General features: G+C 40.5%; 1 protein-coding gene across 2 annotated transcripts in view; it reads right to left on the bottom strand.

The window, feature by feature from the left end:
- The window catches only part of rassf6 (Ras association domain family member 6), a 72,396-nt gene that overhangs the window by 34,135 nt on the left and 15,702 nt on the right, over positions 1–22,559 (bottom strand). For both annotated transcript variants that reach the window (XM_043719296.2, XM_087994590.1), the window contains exons 2-4: positions 17,595–17,688; positions 11,360–11,450; positions 1,552–1,630 (exon numbers count right to left, since the gene is read on the bottom strand). In XM_043719296.2, coding sequence (XP_043575231.2) covers positions 1,552–1,630; positions 11,360–11,418 — 138 coding nt within the window. In that variant the 5' untranslated portion in view covers positions 11,419–11,450; positions 17,595–17,688. The remainder of the gene's footprint in view (positions 1–1,551; positions 1,631–11,359; positions 11,451–17,594; positions 17,689–22,559) is intronic.

The following is a 22,559-nucleotide window of genomic DNA, read 5'->3' as shown; positions in this document are numbered from 1 at the left end:
TCAAATTACTGCATAAAGAAATAGAAATATTTACCAGAATTCTTTGAGGAGGTAACAATCAGGATAAAGGGGAAGCAGTGAATGTAGCATTTTGAATTTTCAGAAGACGTCTGATAAGGTACCCCATATTACCTACTTAATCAGATGAGAGCCTATGGTGTTTGAGTTAGTATAGTCACACAGATAGCTAATATAAAATAGAGAGTTGGGATAAAAGGAGTATTTTCAGGATGGCAACCTGGAACTAATGATGTACCATAGGGATCATTGCTAGGAACTACAGTTATTTATTATATATTAATGACTTGTATGAGAAGGTTTGTGGATGACACAAATAGATGAGAATTCAAGTGGTGAGGATGACACCAAGAGTCTGGAGAAAGATGTATACAGATTAAACAAGTGGGCAAAAACTTGGCAGGTGAAATATTATGTGGGAAAATGTGAGGTTATGCCCTTGGGTAGGAAAAATAGAAGAGTTGAATATTATTTAAATGACGAAAGCCTGCAGTAAACAATGGAACAGAAGGATCCACGAATCTCAAAAAGTTAACAAAGTAGGGAGGATTTGCTAAAATCATACAAGGCACTAGTCAAACCACAGCTGGAATACTGTAAACACTTCTGGGCTGTTTATCTAAGGAAAGATATTGGAAGCTCGGCTGATCTTGGGCATAGAAGGACTGTCCTTTGAGGAGAGGTTCAGTAGGTTTGAACTGTCAGGCAGTACGGTAGCTCAGAGATTAACACTACTGCCTCACAGCACCAGGGTCCCGGGTTTGATTCCAGCCTTGAGTTTGCACATTCTCCTCATGTCTGTGTGGGTTTCCTCCGGGTGCTCTGATTTTCTCCCACAGTCCAAAGATGTCCAGGTTAGGTGGATTGGCCATGCTAACTTGCCCATAATACCCTGGGATATATTAACTAGTGGGAAATGCTGGGTTACAGAGTTGGGTGGGTCTGGGCAGGATGCTCTTTAGAGGGTTGGTGTGGACTGGATGGGTTAAATGGCCTGCTTCCACTCTGTAGGGATTTTATGATTCCATGTACACATTAGAATTTAGAAGAATGAGTGGTGACCTTATTGAAATATTAGGATTTTTCCGATCTTGACAGAGTGGATGCGGAAAGGTTGTTTTCATTTCTGAAACAGTGTAGGACCAGAGGATATAATCTACAGAAAAGAGGTTGCACATTTAAAACATAAATGAGAAATAGTTTCTTTTTTCAGAGGATAGCAAAATTGTGGAATTCTTTACTGCAGAAGGCTGTTAAGTTTGGGTCATTAGGTATATTTGAGGCCAAGATGGAAAGATTTTTTATCAGAAAGGGAAACGAAGCTTATGGGGGAAAAGGCAGGATAGTGGACATGAGGATAACAATAATCCATGAATGGCAGACCGGACTTGATGAGCTGAATGGTCTACTTCTAACTCTTATGGTAGTAACTTAATGGATAGGACAATCTCAATGGTCTTAACTGTTTCATACTTTTTTGTATTAAGAAACAATCTATTCTGGACATCTAAACATTCTGTAAAATATACTCACATCAGAATATGTCAGCTGTAAATTCTTGTTATCTTGACAAAAACAATTATATGTTCTTAGCAAAGATAAAAACTCAGCCCTGGAGGAATTAAAAATATGCATTAAAAAATCATGGAGTGCATATTTCATCGATCTGATGAGCGTACAATGAACACATGTTGCCCGGTTTCATAGCTAAAACTTTATTCTAAAATTAAAGACAATTAGTAATTGTACTCACACAGATGGTTGCATTTCAGAGATGTATTCTGAAGCCTTGAAACAGTCCCTCTGATCACAGATCCAGGATTTGAGAGCTGTGCTTTGTGCCTGTGTTTCTGATATTATTTTGCAGGTACTTCATTATTTTTGTATTTTGAACATATAAGTTTAAAGGATTGTGGATGGTGGTTCATTTGAAATGAATAAAGAGATACCCGGGCTGTTTTTGTTTAATTAAACGGGTCACTAAAAGAACATTTGGACTTTTTTTTTGCAAGGCACTTCTTGCAAGTCACATGGCCCAAACTAATTATTAGGACTTGTTTGCTAGAAATCATGTGCTTGATTATCAGGAGTTAAGATTTGTATGGATACTGTTTGAAATTCAGTTCGGGTACACACTGCTGAGAGAGTAATTGCTAACAGTTCACCCTCTGCCTTTCTGAGAAAACCCTTTTGGAGGCTCCAGTGTAATAACTGAAATACTGAGCTAGCTGTTCTCTGGACAAATTTCTCAATTCATAATGATTCCTGAGCAAACTGTGTCTGCACAAGTCCCACTAGCAATTTGCTTGTGTTTAGCGACACCTGTCTATGTGATAGGATTCCAAATAAAAACCATCTTGAATATTTCATACCTTACCATGTTTTCCACAAGAACTAACCATTATTGACCATTATCTCTGTAGAGATTTTTTTTTAAAATTTCTTTAATTGGTGTGTGTGTATGTGTGTGGGGAATTATTTAGAAGAGTAAATATTTAAACCACCATGTTTCAAACTGTGTTAATTTGATTTTGGAAAGCAAATCAGGGCAGGACTTATACATTTAGTTTTAAGGTCTTGGAGGGTTGCTGAACAGAGAGACATTGGGAATGCAAGTTCATAATTCCTTGAAAGTGGAATCCCAGGTAGACAGGGCAGTGAAGAAGGTGTTTGGTATGCTTGCCTATATTGGTCAGAGCATTGAGTATAGGAGTTGGGAGGTCATGATGCAGCTGGTCATGATGAAGGACATTGGTTAGGCCACTTTTGGAATACTGCATGCAATTCTGGTCTCCCTGCTATAGGAAGGATGTTGTGAAACTTGAAAGGGTTCAGAAAAGATTTACAAGGGTGTTGCTTGGTTTGGAGGGTTTGAGCTATAGGGAAAGGCTGAATTGAACAAAGAATAGTACAACACAGTACAGGCCCTTCTGCCCTCGATCTTGTGCCAACCTTTTCTCCTACTCTAAGATCAAACTAACCTTTATACCCTATATTTTACTATCATCATTGTGCCTAAATGTAGCTTAAATGTCCCTAATGTATCTGACTCGCTACCACTGCTGGCAGTGCATTGCATGCACTCACCACTCTCTGTGTAAAGAACCAACTTCTGACATCTCCCCTCAACCTTCCTCCAATAACCTTAAAATTATGCTCCCTCACGATAGCCATTTCCACCATGGAAAAAAATCTCTGGCTATCCATTCTACATCTATGCCTCTAATCATCTTGTACACTTCTATCAAGTTACCTCTCATCCTTCTTCACTCCAATGAGGAAAACCCTAGTTTTCGTAAGACATGCCCTCCAGTCCAGGCAGCATCCTGGTAAATCTCCTGTGCACCCTCTCTAAAGGGTGCTTCCACATCTGGTCATCTCATTATAGGAAAGAACTGAACACAATATTCCAAGTGTGGTCTAACCAGGGCTTTATAGAGCTGCAGCATAACCTTGCAGCTCTTAAACTCAATATCCCTGCTAATGAAAGCCAACACACCATGTGCCTTCTTAACAACCCTATCAACTTGGGTGGCAACTTTGATGGATCTATGGATGTTGACCTCAAGATCCCTCTGTTCCTTCACACTGCCAAGAGTTCTGCCTTTAACACTGTAATTTGCCTTCAAATTTAGCCTTCCAAAGTGAATCACTTCATACTTTTCCAGGTTGAACTCCATCTGCCTCTTCTCAGCCCAGCTCTGCATTCTGTCAATGTCCTGTTGCAACCTACAACAGCCCTCCACATTATCCACAACTCCACCAACCTTCATCGGCAAACTTACTAATCCACCCTTTCCCTTCCTCACCCAAGTCATTTGTAAAAATCACAAAGACCAGAGGTCCCAGAACAGATTCCTGCGGAACACCCCTGGTCCCCAATTTCCAGGCTGACAACTACCACCCTCTGTCTTTTATTGGCCAACCAATTCTCTATCCATTTCCCTGTTTCTCATTCCTCCTTACTATCTGAATGAGCTTAGCATGGGGAACCTTATCAAACGCCATGCTAAAATCCATGCAGACCATATCCATTGCTCTACCTTCATCAATGTGTTTTGTCAGATTGTCAAAGAATTCAATAAGGCTTGTGAGGCATAACCTGCCCCTCTCAAAGCCATGCTGACTATCTCCAATCAAGCTATGCTTTATCAAATAATCATAAATCCTGTCTTTCAGAACCCTCCCCAATAATTTGCCCACCACAGATGTAAGGCTGACTGGTCCGTAATTCCCAACGTTATCCCTATTCACTTTCTTGAACAAGGGAATAACATTTGCCACCCTTCAATCATCTGGTACTACTCCAGTGGACAGTGAGGATGTAGTAACCTTGGGTATATCTCATAGGCCCAGGGGAATTATCTATCTTCGCGTTTTTCAAAATTTCCAGCACATCCTCCATCTTAATATCAACGTTTTCAAGCATATCAGCCTGTTTCCTGCTGTCCTCACAAGGTCCCTCTCTCTATGGAATATTGAGGCAAAGTATGCATTAAGGATCTCTGCTACTCCTCCGACTCCAGGCACAAGTTTTCTCCACTATTCCTGATCAGCCCTACCCTCACTCTGGCCATGCTCTTGTTCCTCACATAAGTGTAGAACTCCTTGAGGTTTTCCTTCATCCAAGACATTTTCATGCACCCTTTTAGATCTCCTAAGTCCATTCTTCAGTTCCTTCCTGGCTACCTTGTAACCCTTGAGAGCCCTGAGTGACCCTTGCTTCCTCCACCTTAAGTAAGCTTCCTTCTTCCTCTTGAGTAGATGTTCCACATCTTTTGTCAGCCAAAGTTCCTTTACCTTACCATTCCTTCCTTGCCTCAGTTGGACAAACCTATCAAGCACTCGCAGCAAATGCTTTCTAAACAACCTCCACATTTCTGTCATGCATTTCCCTGAGAACGTCTGTTTCCAATTTATGGTCTACAGTTCCTGCCTAATAGCATTGTAGTTCCCCCTCCAATTAAATACTTTTCCATACCGTCTGCTCCTCTCACTCTCCATGACTATAGTAAAGGTCAGGGAATTGTGATCACTATCACCGGAATGCTCTCCCACTGAGTGGTCTGACACCTGACCTGGAATAGTCTGGGGCTATTTCCCCTGGAGCATCAGAGGCTAAGGCATAACCTTACAGAGATTTCTAAAACCATGAGGGCATGGATAGGGTGAATAGCCAAGGTCTTTTCCCCAGAATAGTGAAGTCCAAGCCTAGAGGGCATAGGTTTAGGGTGAGAGGGGAAAGGTATAAAAGGGACCTAATGGACAACTTTTTTTCCTGCAGAGGGTGGTGCATGTATGGAATGAGCTGCCAGAGGAAGTGGTGAAGGCTAGTACAATGACAACATTTAAAAGGCATCAGGATATGTATGTGAATAGGAAGGCTTTAGAGGGATATGGATCGAATGCTGGCAAATGGGACTAGATTAATTTGGGATATCTCATTGGCATGGACGAGTTGGACCAAAGGGTCTGTTTCCATGCTGTATAGTTCTATGACTCTATGACCCTGATGATGAGTAAGCTAGACTCGAAACATGAATGTTTCCTGATCTCCAGCATTTGTTGTTTTTAGTACAGATTCCAGCATCTGTAGTAACTTGCTCCTAAATTGTGTACATTTGCTTTGCAGCTTTATTGAATAAGGCTTATTTTAATAATAAATCAATAATCTTGTTTATTAAAGAAACTTGCTTGAGTCCTTCTTAATCTAATACAGATTAAATATGTAATTGACCATTTTAGAGACTGAAGGTAAGGCATTTTAACTTTTGTAGTGACATGTGGACCAGGGGGATTAAAGGTAACAGTATACTCCTCCAATCTCAGCCACAACAGTATGTTCTGGCAAAGTGCAAAGCTGTGTGCTGGGAGCATTATTTCATGAAATCTATCTTTTGAAGACTCTGGTGTGTTCATATCTTAACAGTGCCTCTCTGGCCAGAAACTTCCATTTTACATTGATCTATCTAGCCTCAGTGAGGGAGAAATTCTGCCCTATCTATTAGATTTAAATTATGAACAAGTGCCTTATATAAATCAAACATTGGACAAAGCTTACTCAAACATATTCCATTTTGGAATATAACAACAGATACAAATAGGAGATCTTTGTTCCATCTGTTCAACTCTTCCAGATGAAACGATAGCACATTAACTTGCTGTACCATTCAGTCCCTGGTGAAAATTCAACTGGAAAAGCTTTGCTTCCCAAGTCAAATTGTTTCATTTTTGAGTTTAATCAACAATTTTACAGTCAGATAGAACATAGAAGACTCCATCAGTAGCAAAGCTGATACCATGTGGCATGGATTGCAATAATCAGTGTCCAGAAAATGCTCTCAAAATAATGTTACAGCAAGTTCATGTGAGGGCAGCTGTGGAAAGGGTAAATTTTCTAGCAGAGACGCACTAGTATACTGACAGCTATGCATATTTGACAATTTACAGTCTGGTTTTCTGATCAAATAATAAATAACTTCACTCTCCTATAGTAGCATGGCAGATACAAACAAGTCAATGAATCTAAATGCCATTTTAATGATGTATGAACATAAAAAAGACTTGGATTTGAATAACCCTTCCCACGATGACTGAATGTCTTGAAATGCTTTACAACCATGAAAGATTTAAGTGCAAACACTTTTGTAATATGAGAAACTATTGTCAGCCAAGCTTTCGTACCAAAGATTAAATATTGCAAGTGCAGAGAATCATATTTTTAGGTTTTAATCAAAGATATTTAAAAGATAGAAGTTACAGTTTTACTAACAATAAGTGACACAGTTTGTGTTAATTGTTTATACTATCAGTGCTGAAACTGAGGGAAGGGTATGGGATGTTTGTAAGTAAACTTTCTGGTTGATTTTAGATGCCCAGCAGCTCAGTTTCTAATAGGTAGAGGGGTGAAAATCACCTGTACATTGTCAGTGTGCCTCAACAGACTGAATATTATGCTCACATGCCTGAAACATGACCTCCATTGTCTGCTCATTGCTTCTGGCAAATCTGCCAGATTTTCTCTCACAGTGCCCACATCTCCAGCATCTTCTGTGCTCTCAACACCCAGAGGCTTATCATGAGCTTTGGGCTCAGTGCAGCCTTGGCCTTCTCCTACTGTCAGTGGCCTTATCTATAACAACTTCAGACAACTACATGGATAGGTGTGTGCTGCTATCACAAGTTCATGATCAAATTTTTGTGAACACAAAATCCATCAAGGAGAGATAGAACATAGAAATGTACAGCACAGAACAGATGCTTCGATGTTGTGCTGAGGATTAATCCTAAACTAAAATAAAATGACCTAACCTACGCACCCCTCAATTCACTGCTGTCCATGTGCATGTCCAGCAGTCACTTAAATGTCCCCAGTGACTCTGCTTCCACCATCATCACTGGCAATGCATTCCATGCATTCACAACTCTCTGCATAAAGAATCTATCTCTGATGTCTCCTCTATACCTCTCTCCTAATATCTTAAAACTATGACCCCTCGTGCCAGTCAATCCTGCCCTGGGGAAAAGTCTCTGGCTATTGACTCTATCCATGCCTCTCATTACCTTGTATACCACGATCAGGTCATCTCTCTTCCTCCTTCTCTCCAGAGAGAAAAGTCCAAGCTTAGTCAACCTCTCTTCATAAGGCAGGTCCTCCAGTCCAGGCAGCATCCTGGTAAACCTTCTTTGCACCTTCTCCAACGCCTCTGTATCTTTTCTATAGTAGGACGACCAGAACTGGACACAATATTCCAAGTGTGGTCTCACCAGGGACTTCTGGAGCTGTAGCAGAACCTTGCACTCTTAAATCCGATTCCCCTGTTAACGAAAGCCAATACACCATATGCTTTCTTAATTTCTAGTGCGAATGCTAGATGCTCACCAGATGCTGGGCAATGAAGGAACAGTGCACCCTCTGAGGGATCCCTGTGGCTATAGCAGACAGTTTTCCCCTTGAATTGCCATAATTTGATTGCGAAAATGCAGATATTTTGGGATGGCTTGCCCATGCTGACCTTGTATTCTATAGAAACATAGAAGATAGGCACAAGAGAAGGCCATTTGGTCCTTCAAAACTGACATTCATCACGATCATGGCTGATTGTCCAATTCAATAGCCTAATCCTCCTTTGTCTGCATGACTTTTGATTCCATTTGCCCCAAGTGCTACACCTAGCCGCACCTTGAATATATTCAATGTTTTGACATCAACTACTTCCGTGGTAATGAATTCCACAGGCTCACCACTCTTTGGAAGAAGAAATGTCTCCTCATCTCCGTCCTAAATGGTCTACCCTGACTGTGACTCCTAATTCTGCACCCACCCACCATCAGGAACATCCTCCCTGTATCTAACCCTGTCCAGTACTGTTAGTATTTTATAAGTCTCTGAGATCCCCCCCCCCCACTTCATCTGAACTTCAGTGAAAACAATCCTAACCAAGTCAAATCCTTCCTCAAATGTTAGTCTCGCCATCCCCAGAATCAGCCTGACAAACCTTCGCTGCACGCGAGAGAGAGAGAGAGAGAGAGCAAGAACATCCTTCCTCAGAAAACGAGACCAAAACTGTACACAATATTCTAGGTGTGGCCTCATCAAGGCACTGTGTAACTGCAACAACATATCTCTGTTCCTGTGCTCGAAACTTGCAATAAATGTCAACATACCATTTGCCTTCTTTACCGCCTGCTGCATCTTCATACCTATCTTCAGCAACTGGTGCAGAAGGACACCTAGGTCCTGTTGCACACTCCCTCTACCAATTTACAGCCATTCAGATAGTAATCTGCCTTCTTGTTTTTGCTTCCAAAGTGAATAACCTCACATTTATCCAAATTGTACTGCATCTGCTATTGATTTGCCCACTCCCCCAACCTATCCAGATCATGCTGAAGGATCTCTGCATCCTCGTCACAGTTCAGCCTCCCACCCAGTTTGGTATCATCTGCAAACTTTGAGACATTATTCTAATAGGTTTCGATATATTATTTCAAAGCCATTCACTTGCCCATTATTAGCCATTCTAAAGGCTAATAACGGACAGGTGAATACAATGTTCTTCACTCTCTTAGGTAGACACTACAATCCCTCTGCCCTGAAGCTCTTCACCTATTATACTCTATGCTACTTTCTCCCCACCCCCACCCTCCTCGAGCTTATCTCTCCACACTTCAGGCTCTCTGCCTTTATTCCTGATGAAGGGCTTTTGCCCGAAACGTCGATTTCGCTGCTCCTTGGATGCTGCCTGAACTGCTGTGCTCTTCCAGCACCACTGATCCAGAATCTGGTTTCCAGCATCTGCAGTCATTGTTTTTAACCACTACAATCCCTTTGTCTACAATGGACAGCCATTCTTGGAGTGCCTCCTTCTCTGCTGTGGTCTGCTCTCTGATCGCCAGTGTTCTATCTCTCCTGGGTGTTGTGGCCCCTTTCTAACCATCAATGCACCGCCTGGGAAGGTAGTGGAGCTAGTGGAAACCTTACAACCTTCAAAAAATACGTTGATGAGCACTTGAAATGTCATAACATTCAAGGGTATGAGCCAAGTACAGGAAATCAGGATTAGCACATTTTCAGTGGTAGCTGAAGGGCCTTTTCTGCACTGTATGAGTATGTGACTGTGTGACTTCTCCTGCTTCTCATGATACTGTTAGCCTTTACATGTAACCCAGCAGTATCCATTAGCATGCCTTCTGATGGCTCTGCGGTGGTCTTCAATACTCCTTCACACCTGCTCACAAGGGAGGTGGAGGGATGAACTCAGACAGACTCCTGCCTGTCCTTGAGAGGTAACCATAAATTACTCTTGATACTGCATATAATTGTGGTCAGAGATGATGTGAGGCAGGTTTTGGCAACTCTGCTACTTAAACCAGGATAGTGGCTTTCCTCTATGCAAATGAGAACTGTTTATATGCCTCTGTATCTCATACATAGAGCGGGGTGAGATTGCTGCATGCCATGTTGGAGTAACACCCACAGCACACTGAGCGTCATGAGACCTAAAGTCACTTCCTATGCTGCAATCAGGTTTCCTATTGGTAGCTACAACCTTGGACGACAATGACCTCCTTCTGCCTCAGCCTGTGCAGTGTGCCCAGAATATATTCATGTTCTTTCCTGCATATCCACCTACTTTTCCCAGAGTTCTGGCTGATTTAACTTGGCAGTTCAAAGGAAGTTATTGACCCTGTTATGACACTGGACCCAGTTTCGCAGCTTGCTCCCTGGCTCCTTTATGTCTCTGTGAACTCTGTCAAGGTTTATTCAGTCAGGCAGGAGGCTCTCTTGATGTTGCCCTTTGTAAGGAGAACCTCCTGCTGTTACATTACACCAGGAGGAGGATACACCTGGTGTATCTCCAGTGACATGGTCCCAGGTACCTCTGGTCTGCAGCTTAGGTATTGTGGTTTTCGTAGCAGGGCACAGGGGATTCCAGCAGCAGCAGTGGAGCAATCATAGATGAGGCTATTTGTTTTACAGGATCTGCTTTCAAAGTTAGCATCAGTGTTCTTACCTTCTCACACTGCATGGAACTTCACTGTCACCCTCTGTGTTGTGATAAGATTGTCCCCGTGCTTCTACTGCAAAGTGGCTCCCACCTGTGTGATTGCTGTCAGCCAGTTGAATTCCTCACAGTTACAGCACCCTGTTTTGAAGCCACCATCTGGACCCAAGGGGGCTGCCGAAATTCAGCGCATTTAATGTCTGGCGCTTCTCACCTGATACAGTTTTTGTTGAATGGGCATGCCAGCTCACCACACAGCCTGATGAATGTTAGAGTAGCCACCCTTTTTAAATGCAGGAAACTATAGAGCCTGCTTGGTCTTAGTGTGGAAGAGGAAAATCACTTCCTGATCAATGTAAAATAGTCTCTTGCACTTAACAAGGCGTAGCTTATCGCATGTTAGCAATTAGAGGTTGCACTGATACAACAAACATTATGATAGAGACTTCGAGGAGGATCACATATTCAGTCTACGCACAAATCCATCACATATCGTGGTGTTTATGACATTCCTCGGCATTAATCCTCTCATCACAACAGTCATGATAAAATTTGAAAATAATGATCTGTATGCAAAATCAGTTTAAGTGGCAATAACTGTAAAGACTTGAAGAGGTAGGTTTGATTTTTATTGCTCATTGTTAATCACAAGCATTCTCCCAACAAACATCAGTACCTTCAAATCAATATGCTGTGGCTAAGCTGAAAAAACATTTTTATTCATTGATCACATTTCGGTACAAAGGAATTGTACAATTACTGAGAAGGGAGTTTTCATAGCAAGGATGAGAAAAGGAGAAAATATCCTTGTTAGCAGAATCTCAGTACAGTACCTGGAAAGACACTTGTCTTTACGAACTTGGATTTGAGGCTGCCGATGAACAGTGTTCATGACAAGTTCATTTACTCAGAGAAGAAGAAAATCTGGTGGTGAAAAGAAATGAATAAATAACAAGGAATTATTATTGCAATATTCTTTTGAAGTTGCAAATGTACAGAGTACAAGGGCACATTTATTTTAATCAGTCTGTTTGGATATATTATGACACACTTCATATGACCAAAACATCTGAATTAGAGAAAGCAAAACTAAAAAGATCTCTTAGGATACTGGTTGGTACAGAAATACAGTCCTCGGGTGTGCATGGTTGACTTTCTTGATTGACGGAAAATAATTGTGTTGTGGCCATCACTAAGAAGAAGGTGGTAGGGAAACTAAAAGGTCTAAAGATGGATAAATTACCTGGATCAGATGGGCTACATCCGTAAAGTTCTGAAGGAGATAGCTGAGGAGATTGTAGAGGTATTGATGGAATCACTGGAGTCATTTAGGGTCCCAGAGGACTGGAAATTGGCAAATACTTCAGAGAAGAAGGCAGAAGACAGGATCTATAGGCTGTTTGGCCAGACCTCAGTTGTTGTTAAGATTTTAGAGTCCATTATTAAGGATGGGTTTGCGGAGTACTTGGAAGTACATCATACAATAGGGCTGAGCTAGCATAGCTTCATCAAGGGAGATAATGCCTACAAATCTGTTAGAATTCTTTTGAGGAACAAACAAATAAGTTGGACAAAGAAGAGCTAGTGGACATGATCTATTTGGATTTTCTGAAAGTTGCCACCCAGGAGACTGCTTTAAGATAAGAGCCCCTGGTGTTAAGAGCATGGCATGGATAGAGGATTGGCTGACTGGCAGAAGGCAGAGTATAGGGAAAAGGGGCTTTTTCAGGATAGCAGCCAATGACTAATGGAGTTCTACAGGGGTCAGTGTTGGGATCACAACTATTCACATTGTGCATTAATGATCTGGGCAAAGAAACTGAGGGTATTGTTGCTAAGTTTGCAGATGATACAAAGTTAGTGGGGGGGCAGGTAGTATTCAGGAGGCAGGGAGACTACAAAGGGTTGGATAGGCTAAGAGAGTGGGCAAAGAAGTGACAGATGGATTACAATGTGGGAAAGTATGAGCTTATGTATTTTCAGCAGAAGAGCAGAGGCGTAGGCTATTTTCTAAGTGGAGAAATGTTTCAGAAATCTGAAGCCCAATGGACTTGAGAGTTCTTATTCAGGTTAATGTGCAGGTATAGTTAGGAAGGTAAATGCAACACTAATATTCATTTTGTGACATTGCTATGGCTTCAAGAGGTGTATTTTGTCCCTTTTTTTAATAAAGAAAGGTTGAGACAGAGGCAACAAGCAGTCTGCTCTAAGCCAATAATGTAAACAGTTTTTGGGCCCTCCGGTTTGTTTTTAAAGTTGGAACAATAGAAGCACCCTGAATGGGTGTGGGTTAAGCTCCCACAGAACCAGGATTTTAGTTCTGGATTTCTGTAGTTGCTGGGGTCTTGAAGCTAGACATGGAAACTCTTATTCCTCTCTCTTTACAGCTAAAAGCTGGGGTTCTTTTCCTGCTGCTAGAATTCATGTGAGACAATCTTTTTTACTGAATTTGCCTCTTTGCCAAGGGTGTGTTTATAGGATGTTACTATATTGGAAGAGTTAATTATCAGCAGTTAAAATACACATTGGTTGTTAAGCATTTCAATAGGGTTTCAGTTAAGCCAATTCTCTTCTTTTATTTTTATTTAGTCTGTATTTTAAACATAGTTTAAAAATTAAGTATGCTTTGCTGAAAGTCAAGTTGGTTGATCAATCAAAATAGGATTGATGTTTAACCAAAATGAGTGAATCACATGGCAAATTGAGTGGGAATTCAGAGCCGAAAGTGTGGTGCTGGAAAAGCACAGCAGGTCAGGCAACATCCGAGGAGCAGGAGAATCAACGTTTCGGGCAAAAGCTCTTCATCAGGTACCACACTCTCAACTCTGGTCTCCAGCATCTGCAGTCCTCACTTTCTCTTAGTTGGAAGATCAGATGATCCTTCCCATTTTGCTGCAAACAGAGCTGTGTTCTGGCTAATGTCCTGTTATTTGACTGGAAGAGACATCACTGAGACACTTGAAGCAAGAGACTGGGACATTAACAGAAATTTATGCAGTAACACTAATCTGAAAAGTAGTGCATAGATGGAAGCCCTAAATGCAGATATTCAAAGAATGAGGGAGATCATACATGCTGCTCCACTTATGTACTCAACCTCAAAATGTAAGTAATAATGTGTGAAATCAATACATGAAACATTTGTGGGGTTGAGAGGTACAGCTGTACAAAAGCATTTATCGTTTTAACAATCAGACAAAGATGAATGTCTGCTTATTGCTCTATTATATACAACACAATACAGCACAGGAACAGGTTATTTGGCCCACCAAGCCTGTGCTGATTCCTAATCTTCACTTAGACGTGCTACTTACTGGCTAAACGTAGTTTCTATCCCTTCCAATCATGTGTCTACATGTTGGTAGTGCGGTTGCTTGCACCACCTCCACAGGCACCCACCGCCCTCTGTGTGAAAAGTTTTCCCTGCACTTCTCCCCTAAACTTTCCCCCATCACTTCAAATCTGTGCCTTCTTGCAGTTGACCTTTCCACCCTGGGAAGAAGAGTGAAGACTCTGACTCTCCACTCTATCTATGCCTCTCATAATTCTGTAGACCTCTGTCATGTTGCCCCTTAGCCTCCATCTTTCCCATGAGAACGTCTGAGTTTATTCAGCCTCTCCTCATAACTAAAACCCTCCAAACCTGGTAACATCCTGGTAAACGCTCTCTGTACTCTCTCTAATGCTTCCACGTCCTTCTGGTAGTGTGGCGACTAGAACTGCATGCAATATTGCGAATTTGGCCTAACTAAAGCTTTATACATCTGTAACATAACTCACCAACTTTTATATTCAATGCCCTGGCCAATGGAAAAATGGACAGCACAATTCAACGTGCCAACTTTTGTTTGACAATTAATATCTTTCAAAACATGACCTACTGGATGAATCTTCAGTAGAACAATTTCTGGATACAAATGAACTTACAGTCATTGAGTCATATGGATGTACAGCACAGAAACAGACCCTTTGGTTCAACTCATCCATGCTGACCAGATACCCTAAATTAATCTAGTCCCATTTGCCAGCACTTGGCCTATATCTCTCCAAACTCTTCCTATTCATATACCCATCCAGATGCCTTTTAAATGTTGTAATTGTACCAGCCTCCACCACTTCCTCTGGCAGCTCACTCCATACACGTACCACCCTTTGTGTGAAAAAGTTACCCCTTAGGTCCCTTTTAAATTTTGCCCCACTTCACCCTGAACCTATGCATTCTAGTTCTGGAGTCCCCCACCTCAGGGAAGAGACTCTGTCTATTTACCCTAGCCATACCCCTCATATTTTATAAATCTTTATAAGGCCACCCCTCAGCCTCCAACTCTCCAGGGAAAACAGCCGCAGCCTATTCAGCCTCTCACTGTATCTCAAACCCTCCAATTCTGGCAACATCCTTGTAAATCTTTTCTGAACCCTTTCAAGTTTCACAACATCCTAATTCAGCAACGTTTTTTGCACACGTATGAATGAAACCTGAGAATTGGCCTAACTATGTGTCAATCCTGATACACTGCTGTCAACAGCAACATGCAGCTGACTGACAACTCCATATCCATTGAGAGAAAGTAAAGCCCAAACACTAAAGGTCCTGAGGTCTAACTGTTTGACTGTCTGAACTAAATTGAAAACTCTCAATGGAACAATCTGTGGAATGAAAGACTGCATTTTATAGTAACATCACTAATGAAAGCACCAGGTGCTGTTCTGAAAATACTATCCTGTCAGAGGTGAATGTGGGATTGCCCATGCACATTGTTCGTGGGATCAGTATGTTTGTGGCATCAGTCTAGGATGTGTTTAAAACACCATATTGTTCTGATTAACAGAAGCAATTTTTGAATAGATCTCGTAAAAGGAAGGTCTCTCATCTGTGCCTTAACATTCTGAAACATGTTGGCTTGACCACTGTTTAAAATAATAATTTGATTGAAGAGCTTGAATGAAATGGATAATCATAGTAACTGAATCTTTGGGAGACAGTAGTGTACAGAATGGCTGCATGTTATCTGATGTCTACATTTTGTCTTTTGATTGAATGCAATTTCATATTAGCATGCGTGGAATATAGCGATCAAAGGTACGGTTGAGATAAGTATTTTAAACAAACCTCTCATTTGTATAGTCATGCTGAAATTATGAAGCACTGTATCTAATTTATTGCAGTGACTGGTATCACACCAAAAAAAGAGCCAAATAATCATTTGGAATGGTAGATTTGACTGAGTAATTGTGTTGAAATGTGTAACATGAGCTTGTTTAAGACAAAGATCTGATTCTTTGGTTTTTGCAATTGATGTCTGTGTTTAAAGTAACAAAACAAAATAGAACAGGAAAGCAGTGCAACAATAGACAATGGGTGAAAAAAATCAGAGATTTGGTCATTTGTGGATAGGATGAAGAGACTTACAGAACACATGCAAGTGGAGTGGGAGTAAGGTTGTTGTGATGGTAGACAAAATCTTAATAAATGGAGACTTTCTCTTACTTATAATTAATAATTTTAATAAATGAGGTCTACATGGTCAATTGTATTATTGAACTGGCGGGCAGCAACAAATCTCAGATACGATGCAGTTTTGGTCTCATAATTTAAGAAATTATGTAAATATGTTAAAAGGTGGTTCAGAGGTTTACTATGTTGATACCTGGTATGAAGAAAGACTAGACAGTCTGGGCTTGTTTTTACTGGTGTTTCCAAGAACAAGTGATTTGATTCAAGTTTCTAAGATGATGAACAGACTTGACAAGATGGATGCAGAAAGAATGTTTGGTTAATCCTATGGATGAGTTCAGAACGAAGGAACACTTAAAATTAAGGGTTACCCTTTAAGACAAAGATGAGGGGAATTATGTTCTCTGTGGGTGTACAACATTGGAACTGTCTGCTTCAGAAAGCAGTAGAGGCAGGATCAGTGAAACTTTTTAGTGGAGGTGGATAGATTGTGAGGTAAGGGAATCAGAGGCTCCCAAAGATAGATGGGGATGTGGAATTTGGAACCTGAACAGTTTGGCTATGATCTTATTCAATGGCAGAGAAGCTTTAAAGAAGCCAAATGTACTTCTTGTGTTCTAATTTGTATGTTCATATTTATACAAGAAAACACATTAAGAATTTGAGATGCAAGTCACTGTCAGAACAAAGGGCAGGACATGGATTAGATACACACGTCTCCGTATCCAAAACCCTGATGGATGACCTTTATTAGAGGAAACTCTGAGCTGGCAGTACTAAACCATAACATTAAATCCCATTGTTTCTAACTGATCTCTTGGCCACTCAGTGGATTGCCAAATTCTATTAATAAGTAAAAATTATGCATCAACATGTCAACATACCTTTCTAGAACTTTCACGGAGATAATGCTGAGCCAATACTTGGGACATGTTGGATTTGATTATGCTATTCTTGACTCCAGTTTAACAAGTGATGGCCAACATTCAATAAATAAATTGAGCTTCTCAATATCAACTGATCTCCCAAAACATTCTCCAAAGTTCATGAAGGATTGTGTTATTGGTGGAAATTGTGGATCAGCTCTCAGTCCGTTTGTATGGATGAGCCTAGATTCCAATGAGTGGGTCATTTGAATATGTGGGGTGGGCGCACATTCAAGTTCAGGAGGGGTAAGCTCTTTATCTTGAGTAAGCTTTGATATGTAGAGTCCTTGTGGGCAAAATGCATAATAATTCAACTTAGCCATTTTGTACTGTACTCAGGAATTCTGAACAGAACAATCCAAACACTTATTCCGCATATTGGAAGTATGTTGCCCAGAGGGAATAGGCTCTAGGAATCTAATTAATGTGTGTCATGAACCCAGAACCTGTTTTAGGTGATGGATCTGAACATTTACAAAGCTATATAAATCAATATGACAGTGTTTGTAATGCAAGCAATAACTGGCTGTGGAGTTTAACTTTTTGTTCCCTGTTTGGAGTCTGGAAAGAAGGTCTAATTTTTACAACATTGAGCTCCACCAGTGTACAAACCTTTCTGTTTTTTGCATAATAAAATATCAATATTTTAAAAATTAATGACAGTCTCCAGTTTCAATTCTTGCTTACCTCTACAGCATAGGAGGTGAGCTTTAGAGAGAGTTGCTGTGAATTCAGGTCTGGAGACTTGTTGACTTAAATACCATTCCCTCTAACTTCAAAACTGAAAAGCAAAAAGAAATATCTTTGATGGAGAGCTGAGATTTTTGTTTCTGTTCTAGTGAATCATCCTCACTTAAATAAGTTTGGGCCATTTAAGTTCTATTTTTGGTGGAGGCAGTCTGACAGAATTGTGGGGAAATATTTAAGTAACATTTTCTAAAACCCACAGCCTCAATGTGTTACAGAACTGTTCATTGTCAAATCTGGGAGGTTTTACTGAGTGTGGTATGAAATATACAAACAGTTTAAATTGACAGGATGCTGATAGCAAAAACAAGGCTTAATCATGAAAGAGGAAAAATGACATTCTACTCTGAATTAATAATAAGACAAAATCACACATTTATTTATTTTGTCAATTGGTTAAACTTGGAGAAAAACATGAAATGTCTTATTTCACATCACATTAAAAGAAAAATGTTTTGAGACTCATGATATTTTATTTCATTAGGAATTATGCACATGATCTTGGCTGACACTTTCATTCAGTACTTACGGAATGCTGCATTACCATGAGTATTGTCTTTTAGAACAGATGTTAAGCTAATACCCCACTAACTTGTTTGGAAGATTAAAATATCTATTATCAATTTTTGAAGAGGTCCAGTGTAGTTCTCCAACATATTATTCTCAGCCAGTGCCATTGTGGACAGATTATCTGGTTATTTATCGATTGCTCTTTGTGGGATCTTGCTGTGTGCACTTGAATATTGTGTTTCCGATATTACATCATTATTTTATGTCATTACTTTTTCTGTACTGTCTTCAAAAGTACTTGGGATTGAAAAGAGATTATTTTATCCTCACAATAATCTTGTTTTCCTCAAATTGAAACATTCAGATATTTAATTCCACAACTTGGAGATGCCGGTGTTAGACTGGAGTGGACAAAGTTAAAAATCTCACAACACCAGGTTATAGTCCAACAGGTTTAATTGGAAGCACTCCGAAAGCTAGTGTGCTTCCAATTAAATGTTGTGTGATTTTTAACTTAATTTCACAATGTTTCTTGAATCTAAAATCAGGATAAATATTTTATGGTTACATCTCATCTGATAAATTGAATCAGTAGTAATCTCCTTCACAGTGGGAAGCACAGTGGCTCAGTGGTTAGCACTGCTGCCTCACAATTCTGGGGACCTGCATTTGATTCCAAACCCAGGCAATTATCTGTATGGAGTTTGCATATTCTCCCTGTGTCTGCATGGGTTTCCTCTGAGTGCTCCAGTTTCCTCCCATAGTCCAAAGATATACACATTAGGTGGATTGGCCGTGCTAAATTGCCCATAGAGCCCAGGGATTGCAGGTTAGGTGGGTTAGCCAGACACAGTTACAGGAATAGGGTAAGGTGTGGGTCAGGATGGGATGCTCTTTGGAGGGTTGGTGTGGACTCGATGGTTTGGATGGCCTGTTTCCACACTGTTGGGATTCTATAATTTGTCAATCCAATTAAGTAACGCATCGGCCCATTAAAACCCCCACAGCCAATGTCAGCACTTGAGATGGCAGCTGTTTCTGTGGCGTTACAAAGTTCTTAAAGTTACACTCAGTGTACCAGGTTAAACAAGAAATGTAGAGTGCAGGCATTGTAAGAGGCAGTAAAAGTAGCTCACTTTCTGTCTGATTATCATCTATAAGGCACAAGTTAGGAGTGTGATGGAATACTCTCCACTTGTCTGCATGGGTCCAAATCCAATTGCAGTGAAAAAGCTTAACATTATCCAGTATACAACTCCTCACAAGTTTGCGAGCTCATCCACCGTCTTCCACATTCGCTGCCTTCAACAGTAAGGTATAATGGCAGCAGCAACAGCATGTACGATCTACCAGGTGCACTGAGTAACTCAGCAAGGCTCCTCCGACTGCACCTTTCAAACCAACAAACATTACCACCAAGAAAGATAATGGTAGCAGATACAAGGGAGAATTACTAAAGGCAAGCTCTCATTGAAGTCACACAACATCTTAACTTGGAAATATGTCACTGTTCCTTCACTGTCACAGGATCAAAATCCTGAAAATCCTTTCCTAACAGCAGTGGATGTACTTACATCCCAAGCTCTGCAGCAGTTCAAGATAATAGCTCATGACCAACATCTCCAAGGAGCTTATAGATGGCCAATAATTATTGACTTAGTTAGCAATGTCAACAACCCATGAATGAATACATTTATAATTAACTTAATTTTTAATGACTAACTTATGCTCACAATTCCACACAAGCCCATTAAAAAATGCCCTTGTACAGCTATCAACTTGCTCCCTCCTCACTCAGCCAAGCCCCGTTCCCCTTTCACAAAATCCGAACATTGTTGTTGCAGAAGGAGGCCATTCAACCATCATGTCTGCACTGCCTTTCTGAGCATTTTAACTTGTTGCCAATCTCCTGCCTTTTCCTGGTACATTTTAACACTGTTTCTCTTTAAATAATAATTCAAAGCCCTCTTGAATGCCTCAACTGAACTTGCCTTCACCACATTTTCAGACAGGGCATTCCACACTCTATTTACACACTGTGTGAAAAAGAATTTTCTCACCTCGAGTTTTCTTCTTTTGCAAAAAACTTTAAACTGTGCTCTTTAGTTCTCGATCCATTGATGAGTGGAAACAGTTTCTCCCTACCAACTCTGTCCAGTTCCCTCATGATTTTGAAAACCTCTCTCTAATCCTCTCTCAGTCCTCTCCTCTGCAGGGAAAATAGTCCCTAGCTTTCACTAATGTTACAGCTGCCACCAATTTGAATGCATCAGGACTTCCTCTTTTCTGGTTCAACAAGGCTATCAATACAAGAAAATCTAGCCCCTACTCAGGTCAATTCCTTCAGGAAGATTACCTCACCTTCTGCCCACCATCTTTAATCAGTCTTGAATCCATGCAGGCTTCATACCAAAAGATAGAATTTAATCTGACAAAGTGTTTTAATAAACATGCAAGACTACTAACATACTTAAAAAATAAGATTGTGGCAGTTGCTATCAGGAAGCATGATCCACTCGATTTGCTGCCAACTTAATAACCAACTTTCATCCTGTCATCAGGAAGTTGATATTTTGCTTAATTGAGTTCCCCTATTGGCCTCAATTCCCAGTCCCAGATATTTTCATTTGTTTCCACCCATGGATTTTGGGTGGGCATAAGGTATAACAAATGGATAGATTGAGTGTCTAGTCCTCTTCATTGCAGTTCATTACTTTTGTGTCACTTTGTATTTAAATTTATTCCACCTGGAGTCCGGTCTTGGAGCAGAAATGTTGTACAAGCACTAACCTGGTAAGGTTTGGAGTGAAAGGAATAAAGAAACATGCATACTGATTGCTGCAGTTCAAAATGGACTTGACAGGAAATTGTTTGATTTCCTCTTGTCCATGCTTGATTTATTTCTCACTGCTGTGGGACTGAGACACACCCCAGGTTATTACTGTCTACATCCTTGGGCGTGGGAATGATTCAATGCCTGCAGGCAAATCCCAATCTGCCATTATCACACAGGAAGGGCACAAGATGGCAGAATGTAAAGTCAGGCAGCATTTAAGAAGGATAGACTGCAGACGGTATTATTCCTTGCACTTTGATTATACAGCAGCTTAAGCCCTAATGGGAACTTATAGGGAAGAGATACATATTAGAAGAATGCGTTCCACCAAGATGGCACAAGGATAGTACTGTCACCTCATCCGTGAGCACCACCAGTCATCATCATCTGACTCAGAATCATCCCATGGAGCTGTAGGTGATCTCGATATTACTTTTTGAACTTTTGTGACAACTTTGAGAAGAGCAGATCTTGATTTCCAGTGTATTATGTCAGTGAGACATAACATAATGTTTTGCTGGAATTTGGAGTAATCCATTTGGCCCATCAAGTCCACACTGACCCTCCAAAGAGGGTTGTTGACCTGAGTTGGGCCATCTTGAGCTTTAGGAAGAAAATAATCATCTGAATGTATGGCTTTGTGAAGATATATTCTATTCCCCGCTTTCATTGATATTGATGCCAATAGGAATACCCCAAACAACAGCAGAGCTGTAAGACACGCACTTCCACTGGAGTGAACTTTGAGAGGGCACTGGTGTGTTAAAAAGACATTAGCACTGCCGATAAGATCAGGAGGGACCGTACAGTTTGTTCTTCCTTAGCTGTAGCCTGATACGATTTGTACAGTTTCAACGTCCAAGTTGCACAAGCACACAAACGTTAGAGTCAATCAATCAATCAAAAGGTGAATTTCAGAAGATGAGCAAGCTTTCTGTATTATTAACCTCATACAACGTATCAGTGGTATAAGGCAATTAGAAGCTTTAACGACCATTAATATCATGTAATGAAAAGGCAGGATTACACATAATAAAAGCTACAATAGACCTAGGAGGTACCACTACTCATTCTGACTGACATGTACCCCAGCAAATGGCATTCCTACAGGAAAACATATCACATCTTATAAAGGCCCACCGATTCCATGCATTGCCAAAATCATATACCATCTATCCTCTTGACTAGTGTCTCAGTTTACTTCAGCATATCAGACATACATTTTTGCAATTTACAACAAAACCAACATATTTAATAGTGCAGAATAATTCCCAGACACAGCCTATGTTTTGAGTGCAATGGTGCATAGAGCCTGTGGTCATGTGACAGCATTCAATACTTGACTTTTTTGCACATTGATCTCTGAAAGGGAAGTCGCTCCAAAACAGCAATTATCATTCAGAGGACACTGAACGTTGCAAAGAGTATCAAGGAACAATGCAAGTCTTTTTCATGGATAAAATGGTCTTCCTTCCCTCCATCTTTCTATAGAATGAAAATCCTAAGATGTGTGTGTTCATTTTTGAAAGGGTATAAATGCATTATTCAAATATTGTCAA

This window comes from Chiloscyllium plagiosum, unplaced genomic scaffold (genome assembly GCF_037043375.1).
Source record: "Chiloscyllium plagiosum isolate Xiang-an unplaced genomic scaffold, Cpla_swu_hap1 HiC_scaffold_2, whole genome shotgun sequence".
Classification (NCBI taxonomy): domain Eukaryota; kingdom Metazoa; phylum Chordata; class Chondrichthyes; order Orectolobiformes; family Hemiscylliidae; genus Chiloscyllium; species Chiloscyllium plagiosum.
Note: the sequence above shows the minus strand (reverse complement) of the source record. Positions and strands in the feature narration are given on the sequence as shown.